This window comes from Vulpes lagopus, chromosome 7 (genome assembly GCF_018345385.1).
Source record: "Vulpes lagopus strain Blue_001 chromosome 7, ASM1834538v1, whole genome shotgun sequence".
Taxonomy (NCBI): domain Eukaryota; kingdom Metazoa; phylum Chordata; class Mammalia; order Carnivora; family Canidae; genus Vulpes; species Vulpes lagopus.
The window spans coordinates 22,008,622-22,021,080 of record NC_054830.1 but is presented as its reverse complement, the minus strand read 5'-3'; the positions used below and the strand labels follow the sequence as shown (position 1 = coordinate 22,021,080).

The following is a 12,459-nucleotide window of genomic DNA, read 5'->3' as shown; positions in this document are numbered from 1 at the left end:
TGAAAGCCTACCTAGTATCTGTTTTTGAGTCAGGGAAGGAGCTGGAGCTCTGTGCCAGAGGACAGGCTCTGGTGCTGGCCGGTATTTAGAACAAACCTAAAGCCCATCATAACAATGGAAACCTCTTCAGGAAAACAGGCAGTTGGCAAAGACAGCGAAGACCATAAAATATAAACAATGTGAAGTAAACTACCCTGGTTCCTTTCACAAGTGTGGGGTCAGCAGTAAGGCAGGTAAAGCCTACACTGTACGGAGAGCTTCCCAGGCTCCAAAATGTGGGAAAACAGTTGGAAAGGCCCATCTGGCCAGGCTGCTGGGTAGAAACAAGAGTTAAAGCTGTTTGTGAGGTTTCTGCTGGTTGGGAGTTAGAACTGCCATTTCCATTTGTGCTATGAAAAACACAAAACCAAATGTACTACTCCTGGGAACACAACAGAATGACCTTTTTTAGGGGATGTAGGGGAACCAGAAGGGAGAGACATTTAATCTTATAACTTTCCTGAAGGGATGCCTGGGTGACTCAGGGGTTGAATGTCTGCCTTTGGCTCAGGTCGTGATCCTGGGATCCCTGGGTCCTGGGATCGAGTCCCGTATCAGGCTCCCCAGAGGGAGCCTGCTTCTCCCTCTGCCTATGTCTCTGCTTCTGTCTCTCATGAATAAATAAATTTAAAAAATCTTTCCTGAAGCAAAGGGAAAAAAACCCACATGGCTCAACAAATTGTTCTTACAAAGAACAATTTAATAGACAGGAGGTTGAACCAGACTTAAAGTGGACCTATTAGGAGTGGTGCAGGCTGTACAAACTCTATAAGTACTGACTGGAAAAGAGGGTGGCCTGCACCAGAAAACCCCATCGTGGTGGAGGCAATTTGGGCTGCTGCTGAGAAGCCACACAGGAAGAACAATACCCAGCAGAAAGGATGGGAACAGTGGCTTAGCCCTTGAGGAGAAACCGTGCTCTCTGCAGCTGGTGCTGACTTAGCCACGGGCATCAAGGAGGGAGCCATCAGGATACGAGAACTGCTCAGAGTCCCAGGACTGCCCTCACCGGCCCCCACCAGCTCTTTGCAACGAGAGCTCCATAATGCAATAAAATTATTACACAGTTATATTCTGAAGAACATTTTGCATTTTAATTAAAAAAATTTTACGTCAGGAAATAGTCATTTACAAACCTTGAAGTGTTTTTGCCTGGATCTGGAGTAAGAATGTCTTAAGAAGAGGTTTGTAAGGTCTTCATAACAAAGTCTTGTTATTTACAAAAAACAAAAACAAAAACAAAAAAAACCCAAAACATTAACAGGTTGCCCAGGTAATATTTAAAAATTTTGAACCCAAAACTGCTAATTATCTTTTTTTGACCGCAGGGAATCCCTGCCAAGGTAAATTGACAAAGTCGGCATGATTCTTTGAACAGAAAAGGAAGCCTTGGTGGGTCTAATGGTCCAAAAGTGGGTTTTCATCAGGAAGTACAATCGGAGTGTGAGTACGTTCTAATGAAAACTTCAGCCCTCATTCAGTTGCATATAAAAGCCCTCAAAGAGAACACACAGTACAGCAGTGTTTTGTAAAAAGGCAACAGTACAACTTGGACAGACCCGACGTTCCCATCCTGCAGAGCATCTCTGTGCTCCTCCACCCCCTTCCCCAGCACCCCGATTTATGACAAGCAGCAGCGTCCGTCCTCAGGGAGCAAAGGCAGAGGAACTTCATTCACCTGTGTGATAATTTCTACACCAGAGATGCGAAAATGTCTTGTGGGGGTAGCTGAGGTGCCATTGTGAATGCCACAGGGTCAGAGTAACCAGCGCGACCTACGCAATGAGCTTCTCGGAGGGCTAGTGAGAGAAAAGACAGTTGTAACCCATGGTGGACCAAAGGTACACTATCAAATCCTAGAACTCTTGCTCAGAGCAAAGGCTGTTAAACATCTGGTATATCTTGTTGTAAAGGTAGATTCAGAGTGACTCAAAATATTTTAGAAAAAAATCTAATGTCAAGTTCTTTTGAACTTAAAATTTCACCCCCAAAAGATTTTCACTGAATGAATGAGAATTGGCTCTATTTCTTCTACTTCTGTACAGCCCGAGTAAAAATGCTAGTAATTTCTAGGTTTCAGTGGGGAACTACAATTATTAGGACCCATGGATATTGCTGCAGTTCAAATACGGTACAATAATTACAAAATATAGACCATCTCTTTACAAATACAAATTATAGTATATTACAAGTCATGTACAGTAAATCTATAATTTTTAAACAAACTAGCGTATCTAAGTTTACCTGGTTGCGAGTGCATGATTATTCCAGTTTACAGTTGCCCTTAAGCTGCCAGTCCAAAACCGACTGAGTGACACTCTCTTGTAAACTGGGGTCACAGAACAGAAAACCTCATGTATGAGGTCCTGCTCCCCTCTCCAGATGACGGCTGGTAGGTAGGTCCTGACTCACACACTGCATTTCAAAACGGCTAAACAGAAACCAGGAAGCAGTGTATTTGGGGGGATGGGTTTAAAAATGGATATGCTGGGCCCAGTGAATGTCTGATATGCTAGACCGATGGCTGAGGTAATGACACAGGTGTGGTGATCGTCATCACCTTGACCTTCCCACCGTGCCAGCAGGTGGGTGGGCGCGGGCGAGTGCCCCAGGGGTGCCCTGGACGAGTGGGCCGGGCTTGTCCCACGTCCTCGTCCTCTCGGGTCCTCCCCAGGAAGGCTGGACCTGCTGCTTCCCACAGCTGGGGCTGGGCACGGGTGCACGGCTGTTCCCTACCAGGTTTATGGCTTCCTTGAGGCATGACATCACTTGTACAAAAGTCTAATTGAATACGGACTCCACACTAGTGCCTAAACTTTCCTAACTATGAGGCACTTTTTTCCTGGCCCTCCGGCGCCCCACCTGAGGCCAGAGCCAGTCTGCCCCTCCCTGGGGGCTACAGGGTGGTGATGCATATCATTTCATCTGCCAGGTCCTCCTCATCTCTTCCAAGGTCAGGCTCCTCATCGCTGTAGCCCGGCCCAAAGTCCTGGAGCTCATAGTCCTGCCGGTGTGAGACAGGGCCCACGCCCCCGTTAGCCCGGGGATGCACAGTCCCATTGAGCAGGTTGCTGGCTGCACTCTCCATCTCATCGATGGTCAGGTCACAGGCATCGGCGATTTCGTGTTTTGTTGCCGATACAAATTTTGGGTCCCTTGCATACCGTCCTAAGCCTTCGGATATCAGGACCTGTATAGGACAAAAAATGAATGGCATAAAAGTGTTAGAAGGCTTTGCAGGGAGAAGCGCACAGGAACCGCCTGAAGCACAAACCGCACAATGTACTTCTGGGACTCAGCCAATCGTGTCTGCTAGACCTCACACATGACAGTTAAATGTAAATGGCTTTGAAACATCACAGAGTTCCAACACTACATGTGGCCCAACAAGAGTGGGCCCCACTGGGGAAAATCTCAGTAGGAACTAGTAGTATTTGCAGGCCCGGCACCTGCAATCCTAGGTGCAGCTCCTTTATGAGAACTGGCAGTGGCAGTATTTTTATACTCATGCTGTAAGTACCATCTTGGTATCCAAGGAATGGGCGCTGTCCAGAGGAAAAGGGGCACACTTGGGCCCCAGAGCCCCCCCAGCCTCAGAACTTCCACTGCCCCTGCAGGTCCCCCTCTGCTATGCCAGAGCTTGCCCATCCTGGCATCCTTGGGGTGGAGTGGAGCATACTCACTGCCTCCACCAAGCTGTCTGCACTCCTCTGCTTGTCACTGTTTTTGTTGCGGAAGCTGCTGGGGACAGTCAGGCTGGCTGGTGTGAAAGTTCGGTATGAGATGCCGGGCTCGTCCGTGTACCATGAGCTTCGGTGCAGGGATGGAAGGCTGCCGTTGACCTGGTCCAGGGCCTCTGGCCGCTCCACCTGGATCAGGGGCGCGTAGCACGGCGTCCAGTCTCGGTACGGAGGGGTCGCTGGAGGGGTGGCCCACGACCGGGTTGAGTGGCTCGGCGAGTACTTCTGGGCTTTACTGGAATCCAGGCCCGCAACTGCCATGATCTGGGGAGAGATGAGAGGTGGCGGGGTCAGAAGTCCTCAGGAGCAAACCCCAGGCCTCCTCACGCAGACCAAGCAGGAGACATGGCTGCAGAGGGGCAGCCTTGTACAGGGACTTCAAGAGGACACAGGCAGTGAAATCTGGCTTTCTGGCAGACTAGTTTTGGTTTTCCCAAATCCATAATGCACTTCTTAGGACTGTTCCTAAGCAGGAATCAGCTGCTAATTTGTCAAACTGCCACCAAGCAGTGGAGAATTAGTGAAGACATTTCTTTACCTTGTGGTGTAGGAACATACCACCCCGTTCACTCTAGGTTCAAATACAGTACATTCGGGGCAAACGAGACATTCCCAGCCCTCAGAAGGAACGCAGCTGGTTCTCTTGACTCTAGTGCAATTCATCACACCAGCAGGCATCTGGTCTGCTCTGAAGCTCTGGGCACAAGCCCTGCTTCCCCCACCTACAGCTGCACCACAACAGATTGGCCCCAGCATTCCCTCTCTGCACGGAGGGCCACGATGGCCCATGGCCCAACCAAAAGCCACGACCACCTGAGGGAGGCAATGCAGGCACAGAGGTGTCCTCGTCAGCGGGACAGCACAGGGAAGGGCGTTTTCATGCGCGTGCCCACATAGACTGCCATGCCTACTTGGTTTGTGGCATTTGATGGCTGGGCCTTCCCAAGCTTTGCCCTCTCACGATAAAGCAGGGCATAAATAAGAGCTAATAAAAAAAAAAACTGAAGGCAGGAAAGTAAAAAATTGGCAGAGAAACCTGGAACAGAACACCTGAAATGGGAGCTAGTGTTCACATGCTCAGGATGCTGGCGGTGAGCTACCTAGGCGGTGAGCTAGCTCTGCAAATTTACAGACTGGGTGTTCCCTGTACGCTTTCCTGCCCCCTGACACATGTACACAGTGGGTGGCATCTCTGATGTGCTCTTCTTAGAAAGAAAAAGTACAATATTCTTGTCCTTGAGGCAAGCCCCTGGTGAGTGGGCTGCAGCCCCACCCTCCCTCCAGCCCCTGAGCTCCTACCTGTCACACTGTGGATGGGTCCTTCTCCCTGGACCACCGTCTTTCCTTGCAGCCTATTTGGAGGCTCACCCACCCCTGTGACCAGAGGGCCCTGCGCGCAAAGGGCTCCACAGACATATTTTAATGAAAGGACAGCATCTCGGGAAATAAAGGGCAGCACTGGTTATTCAGGACCAGGCAAGCGACCACCACTCCCTGGGTCAGGGGTTGTACTAGGCCGCATCGTCAATGCCCCAGAGAGAACACAGTGTGCACCCAAGCCAAGAGCCCAGCTTTGGAAGCTGGCAGCCTAGGATGCCTATGTCAACTCGGTCACACACCTTCTGTGTGAGCTTAGGCATGTCACCTACCCTCTCCCCTGATATTTGCTCATTTGTGAAAAGGGGGTCGGGATAGTATCTATTTGGCAAGGTTGCTACAGGATGGAGCCAGAGTGTCTGTGAAGGTTCTCCCCTTTTTTTTGCTCCTGCTGCTGGCAGCCAAAGGGAAGGGGGTGTCTGGAGGGCGGGGTCCACAGGGTACCCGTCAGGCACGTGGTATCAAGGCCACGCAGGCCGGCTCACCTGTTGCTGCATCAGGTGCAGTGGCAGGGCTGTGCGGTGGGGGAAGGTGGGGGACAGCGGGACCTCCTCCTGGCTGCTCTGCCGGCGCAGGCACTCAAAGTTGAAGGAGGATCTCCGGTGCGCTGAGAAGTGAAGCACACCAGCAGTCGTGAAACAAGCGCTCTGTGGGGGCCCCAGGGCTCTGGGGTCAGGGTGGCCCACTGGACACTCAGCAGGGAGCCCGAGAGGAAGCAAGCGATATGTCCCAGGAAGAGCATTAGGCAGTGAGGTCTCAGAACTTTGGGAGGCTGAAGAAACTGCCCAACTGAGGGGGTGTTTTTAGTTAAGTGCAAGTTGGCTTCTTGTACAAGTAATGCCTGTTATCACAGGGCATAGCTAAAGGCTCCAGAGAGCAGCTGCTCTGACTTGACACCCCTGGTCCTGTACACACATTGTGGGGACCACAGCACTTCAGGTCAAGAACACAACGTCATTCTAGAATCCTACAACACCTGCTGCCGCCCCCCCCCCCGGCCCTGCCCCCGAAGGCATCTTAAGAGTCTCTGGGGCCCACGGCATCTTGCTGCTGCTCCCGTGCTTCTGCCTGCTTCAAGGGACTTGTTATAACTGAACCAGGTAAGAAGCGAGTTCTTTTGTTGGGAAAGACCCAGCTTCTCCAGCACTGAAGGCAAAAACAGAGAACACCTCTAATGTTAAAGAACACAACTGTCCTGTTAACAACCACTCGAAATAGAGGCTGGTGCACAGGCTGAGCAATGACAAGAGATCCAAAGTTTGTGGCTTCACAGGACACAGGGCCCAGGGGGTCCTGAGTTCTGGGCCCCAAGCACAGGCCAGGGGCTCTGTTCCCCCTGGGAACAGGTCTACCCTTGAGGGCGCTGGCGCTGGAGAAAGGGCTTGGGGCCTTACTGACAGTTTGCAAGGCAGGAGCCAGGTCTCTTCAGCTTCTGCTTCCTAAGATCCCAGGGCATTTCTCCTGCTTTGGCAAAACACACCCCTAATTCCCGTACTGGAAAACCATAGGGGTGGGTGAACCTCCCAGGCCTCCTAGAAGTCACATGAAGCTACAGGAACCGGGTTCTGTGAGAGCTCTAGTCTAAAAGTGTAGGAAGACCAGGCTGAGCCATTGACTGGCCCTGCCCAGTGTGGGGAGAACAGACAACGGCCCTGGCCACCCGGGCTTGAGGTGCCCCTGTGGGGCGTGCTGGGCCTCCTCCTCCTCCTCCTGGAGTTGCCTACGTGGGACATGGACAGCTGCATGACACCTGCTACCCCCATCAGACATCCTGTCCTCCCTGCACCACACAGGGAGGGCAATGTGTCCTAAGGGGGATACCCTAAGGGAGATGGGCCTCCCTCGTTGGCACCCCCTCTAGAACCCTCTCAGGATCAGAGGGCAGGGGCCAGAGGCTGGGAGCCAGGAGAGGAAACCACCATCTCTCTCATTCCAGTAGTGCCTTGCGGTTTTGAAAATCCATGTAGACACTGATCATCTCATCTGCTGTGTGCAACTGACGCCGGCAGACGAAGTAATCTCATTTTTGCTGAGAACACAGGCTGAAGGTTTCCAGCTTCTCCCTGCTCAAGGTCTGAACCGATGAGCAGCGAAGCAAATAAAATTTATTTGCCCTTACAAATAAAGAGGCCCGCTCTCTGCTCTGATCTGGCCCACTCAAGTTCTTTGCTTCACTAGGGCAGTGCCCCTGAACGGTGGGCATTAACGTGGCTACCGGAGGGGACACAGGGAGATCCAGGCGGGGCAGTGGCACTCCCTGGGCAAGGGGCCTCTGCCTGGCCTCACCCGCCTGTGTCACCCAGTATTCACGGAGCTCAGAAGTGCTCTGTTCAGCATGTGTTTGGGGCTGCAGAGTTAAATATTAACTATGGAAATGGTGTCTCCTGCGACAGCCGGAGAGAGGCAGGGGGCCCCCGGCGCCATCCAGCTGGACTGGTTATCGCACACAGAGTTAGCCGACTCAGAGCCAATGTGTCTGGGCTACTTTTGGTTACTGATTAGAGCCCTGCTCGAGTATGTGCTTCATTCCTCAAAACACCAGGACTGGATGTTCTTGAACCACCACCAAAATGCCCACATGTGCACAATCCAACTGCTTGGCCAGGAGCTGGCAAAGGTCACTGCTACGTTTCTCACCCCAGCCCAGGTTCCTCACTGGGGGTGAATCAGATCTCTGGGGGGCACTGCTTAGGCCACCTGCTTAAGAAAACCAGGTGGGAAACAGCTACCCCACCCCCGCCGCCTCTTCTCTAGCAGGATGGGTCTCCTCGAGCCCCCGGGTGGGAGCACTGACCCAAAACCTGCCCTGTGAGCAAGGGCACTAGCTGACGCCTGGCAGAGATGAGAGCCGAGGGGTGGAGGGGGTGGGTGAGAGGGGAACTTCCTGGTGGGGACTGAGGAGACATGGACAGACACCAAGAGCTCCCAGGTGCACCTCGGAGGCATGGGGCTTGGTAGGACAGGCCTAGGATGGGGTCCAGCTCCGTGCCAGGGCCGATCCCTTCTGCCCTCTGAGGGTCAGTCACCCCATCCACGGAGATAGCCTGACGACAACACGGTGCACATGGTGACTACCTCGCAAGAGGGACTCTGGGCTCAAAGAAACAAAGACAAGCACAAAAAGCCCCTTATCAGATGCCACACGCTGTGCACGTTTGGGACCACGCGCTGCCTTTCTCTGTTCTCAGAGAGTCAAGACCACCACTGAAGTGCTTTGAGCTCTATCACGCGGCACATGGACGAGGCAGAAAGGAAAGCCGCTAGGGTCTCCGACCAGGGATCTGGTCTGGAGGACCGGGGTCCCTAATGCAGCAGGATCACAGCTGTCACGCTTCCTCGGGGCCGGGGCCGGGGGAGGCACACACTGTTCTCTGGGAGGCTTCACCCAAAACAAAAAATCTGGCCTCACATGTCGGGGTGGGAGGTAGTAGGCGTCTCCTTGGAGATCTCCGGGAGTCATAGCAAACGGGCGAGTCGTCATCCTCCAAGAAGCCTTGGGGGTGATGGTAGCCTCGGGGCCGCTCGAAGTCCCAGCTGCTGCCCGGGTATCGGTTGTAGTAGTTGTAGCTCTGCCTGGCGGTCAAAAAAGGCCAAAAGAGAGGGTGAGGGGCACATGCCAGCCTCGCGAGCAAGCCCCGTCGCTTAGCTTAGACCCACGGCGACAGTCCTCTCCCCACCATTCCTGGACACCCTGGACTGGCTGAGAGCAAGGCAGTCAGTCCTCAGCTTCATGGAAGATTCGGGGCCCTGGGAGAAGCTGGTCTGAGAGCGCAGCCCCTCCCCCGCCTCTCCCCCCGGGGCCGGCCAGCTGGGACACGGTGGGCCCTCGCTTCCAGGATAAGCGGCCACGTCCTGAGGTCAGCCCGAGCCGCGGCGCTGCTCACCTGCCCCCCGCCGGAGAGCCCACATCCTCATAGCCCTCCTCGCCGCTGAAGTACTCCTGCTCCTCCAAGCAGCAGGCGTCCCTGAAGTAGCCGTGGGGCTCCGGATCCTCTCGGCAGATGGTTGGGAACTGCTCATCTCCCGAGTCAGATCTGCAGTTGCGACACAGGCCCCGAGCACCTGAGCCCCTGAGCACCTGAGCCCCCGAGCACCTGAGCCCCTGAGCACGCAGGCAGACGCTTCCTGAGCCGGCCTCGGTGTGCGGCTAGCACCCCTGCCCCACGTGCCCCTGGCTTCTCCCGGGGGGACCTGGGACTGGACTCTTCAGGCCTCTGGCGGTGGTGCAGTGTGTGTGAGCATGTGTGTGTGCTGGGAGAGGGTGCATCTCTCAGTACCTTGCACAATGCTGGTGCCAAACCACCCTGCCCGAGGGCCATGGAGTCAAAGAAGAAGGTGTGATTTGGGGAACAGAACAAGAAAATGGACCTAGAGGCCGCAGCGATCGGCAGTCCTGGAGAGAAAATGCTGGGCTCCCCGGCCACCTACTCTGATCCTTGTTCCTTCTATTCTGGCTCGTGTGACTTTAGGATCTGGAACAAAGGAGCTCCCTTACCAGTTTCCCACTGCCTCTGGCCCAGGAAATATGACAGAGGAGTCTGGGATCCTGGGTCCCAGGGGAGACTCACACCTGTGACACTTGCCAATTTTCCAAAGCCTGCTGTGCCCACATGGCAAGACTGTCGTGCTATCTCCCTGAAAGCCCTTACCCTGGCTCCAGTCCTCAGGAAAACCAGCTAAGCTCTGTGACATCAACTCTTTCCAAAGAGATGACTGTGCCCCCTCCAAGTTCTCCACTCTCTCAGGTTGCTCCTGAGCAGCTAGTTACACTTAATTAAGCCAAGAGACTTAGTCTCTCTGTCCCCAAGAAAATGATCATTCTTACAATTCAACCCTGTTCAGCAAATATGGAGTAGGATACACTGCACATATGTTGAAGACTATGGAGAAGACTACGGAGAAGGCCCAGTCCCTGGTCTTCAGGAGGTTGGGGTCATGCTCTTACGAAGCCCCCATAAGAGGCTTGAACCCAGACAGCAGAGGCAGTGCCAGCCTCCCAGGGGAGTATACAGTAGGCTCTCCCTGCACAGTCATGAGGCGTGTAGGGGTTAGCCTGTGGGCATGCTGGCGTGCGAGTATTAGCTCTTAGGTGAGAACAAAGTCTGTGCGTATATGGACCTGAACGCTCCTTTGCTTAGAAAGAAGCAACTACTGGGGCACCTGGGTGGCTCAGGTCATGATCTCAGGGTTGTGAGAGCAAGTCCTTGTGTCAGGCTCTGTACTCAGCAAGGAGTCTGCTTGAGATTCTCTCCCTCTCCCTCTGCCCCACCCCTCCCCACCCCTGCTCACATACATGCACTCTCTAAAATAAAATAAATAAAATCTCAAAAAAGAGAAAGAGAGGGAAAAAAAGACAGAGAAAGAAAGAAGGAAATCAAAAAGCAACGACGTCTGCCTCTGGAGTCCACGGCCCCAAGCTCCACTACCCTATCAGGTTGTTGCCTCAAAGGATGTTCTCATCCCTCAGCACTTGGAGGCCAACTGGTTACACTTACAACACAGAGTATTTAACACACAAACACAGGCGATGAGCACATACCTAATGTAAGTTTCATAATAGCGGGTTCTATCCAGGAAAGGCATAACATGGGAGGGAGGGAGGGAGAAGATAAAAGTTAAATATTTCCAATAAAATTTAAAATGCAGATATCAGGCTAGTTCCTAGAGCAGAGAGCAGCCAGCTATGGTTTACAGGCCATTATACTGCCCATGAGCTATGAACAGTTCTTAACGCTTTTAAAAGATGGCAAAGAAAGAAAAAAAATCAAAGGAAGAAAAAAAGTCCCATTTCATCACATGGGACTTATATGAAGTTCACACTGCGGTGTCTGTAAATAAAGTTTAAAGTTTTATTGGGACACAGCCACCCCCACACATTTACACACGCCGTCTAGGATTGCTTTCTCTCTCCAACGGCAGAGCTCGGCCGCTGCAGTGGAGCCTGTGTGGTGGCCAGGGCCTAAAATATTTACCATCTGGCCCTTTACAAGACAAAGGTTGCCAGCCCCTGTCCCACGGTATGTTGGCACCACCGGGGAAGGTAGAGTTTACGGCAACTATTGCTGTTTTAAGGAGCGGCCCCTCTGGCAGGGCACAGGATAGCTCGTGGCCCTCCATCCTTTGGGTTCATCACTGGCTAGTGCCTGACAAGGCCCATGAGCTCACGGCACTTGCAGGTTCACGTGCAGATGCCTCCTCAGAGTCTCCTGTGTGTGCCAGAGCACGGGGGTGGGGGGGTGGGGGAGAAAGCCACGCCTTGGGGAGACACTACATCACCAAGTGCAAACACATTTTAAAGGTTACCTTTTAATACTGGACCTTCTTTGAGGCTCCCGGTCATGCTTGTGGGAGGAGTGATGCCCATTTTCAGACATATGCTCAAGGTTCCCAATGCTGGGCCGCTTTCCAGGGGCAGCTTTGGACATATTGGCATTATTGAGATTGGCATTTGTTGAGCTGGGAGCTTGCTTTCCTACGGAATTATGGTTATGATGGCTATGACACCCCGAATTTCCTGCTGGAGGAAACAGCGGTCTCTCAGTATCACTTGCAGGTGGAACTGAAGGCCTTTGGACATGCAGGGGACGGTGGGTGGTATTGGTCTGCTGAAGGGGGTCTCTCCTATCACTATTAACATGATTGACATGGTTTCCAAGCAGGGCACCATTTCTCTGCAAAATAATGGGAGACAACACCAGGTAATTTAACAAGTATTTGATGCAGGCTAGGCTTTGTTAGGTAATTTTTTCTACACGAAAACAAATTCTAGGTAAGCTCCGTAGGATCCCTGTAAAACAATCTGAGTGTCTCACAGATCAGGGTGGATGTGTCTGTGTGGCAGCCGGTCCCCCTGAAATGAGGAAGGTTACCGATCCCTGAGTGGGGAGCCAGCTCTCGGCTGTCACACGAGTGTGCTCTTCCAGTCGCTCCAAGTTGAGGTGACTTACACCCAGCAGGGCGGGCTGGCAGCCCCCAGCGGTTGAGGTTGGACAGGAAGCACACCCTCTGGGCTGGGAGGGGGCTGAGGGCCAGCTGGCAGATCAAAGAGTTGGCCCAGGGAAGAAGGGGGGAACACAGGCGGGCAGCGGCTAGCAGGCCTCAGGATGCTCAGCCACACTGGCCGAGCGGCTGTGGCCAGGCTCCTCTGAAGCGGCCAGCGTGGGACAGAGGGGCCAGCTCAGGAAAGCAGCAGGCCCGGCCCCAGAAGAGGTGCCGAAGGTCTGCTGTGGGGAGAGCATGGTCCAGAAGCCCCTCTAGGCCCGGGAGCTGGCGTGCATTCTCCAGGTTCTTTTGTGGATCACCA

At 53.2% G+C, this 12,459-nt stretch overlaps 1 protein-coding gene across 9 annotated transcripts in view; it reads right to left on the bottom strand.

The window, feature by feature from the left end:
- Positions 1-1,308: 1,308 nt before the first annotated feature.
- CACNA1D (calcium voltage-gated channel subunit alpha1 D) overlaps positions 1,309-12,459 on the bottom strand; it is a 301,585-nt gene continuing 290,434 nt past the window's right edge. For 8 of the 9 annotated variants that reach the window (XM_041761864.1, XM_041761866.1, XM_041761869.1 and 5 more), the window contains 6 exons: positions 11,460-11,827; positions 9,041-9,190; positions 8,566-8,729; positions 5,642-5,763; positions 3,723-4,043; positions 1,309-3,229 (listed from right to left, as the gene is read on the bottom strand). In XM_041761864.1, coding sequence (XP_041617798.1) covers positions 2,936-3,229; positions 3,723-4,043; positions 5,642-5,763; positions 8,566-8,729; positions 9,041-9,190; positions 11,460-11,827 — 1,419 coding nt within the window. In that variant the 3' untranslated portion in view covers positions 1,309-2,935. Of the gene's footprint in view, positions 3,230-3,722; positions 4,044-5,641; positions 5,764-8,565; positions 8,730-9,040; positions 9,191-11,459; positions 11,828-12,459 lie in introns of those variants that run through there. The other variant, XM_041761871.1, reaches the window with a different exon arrangement.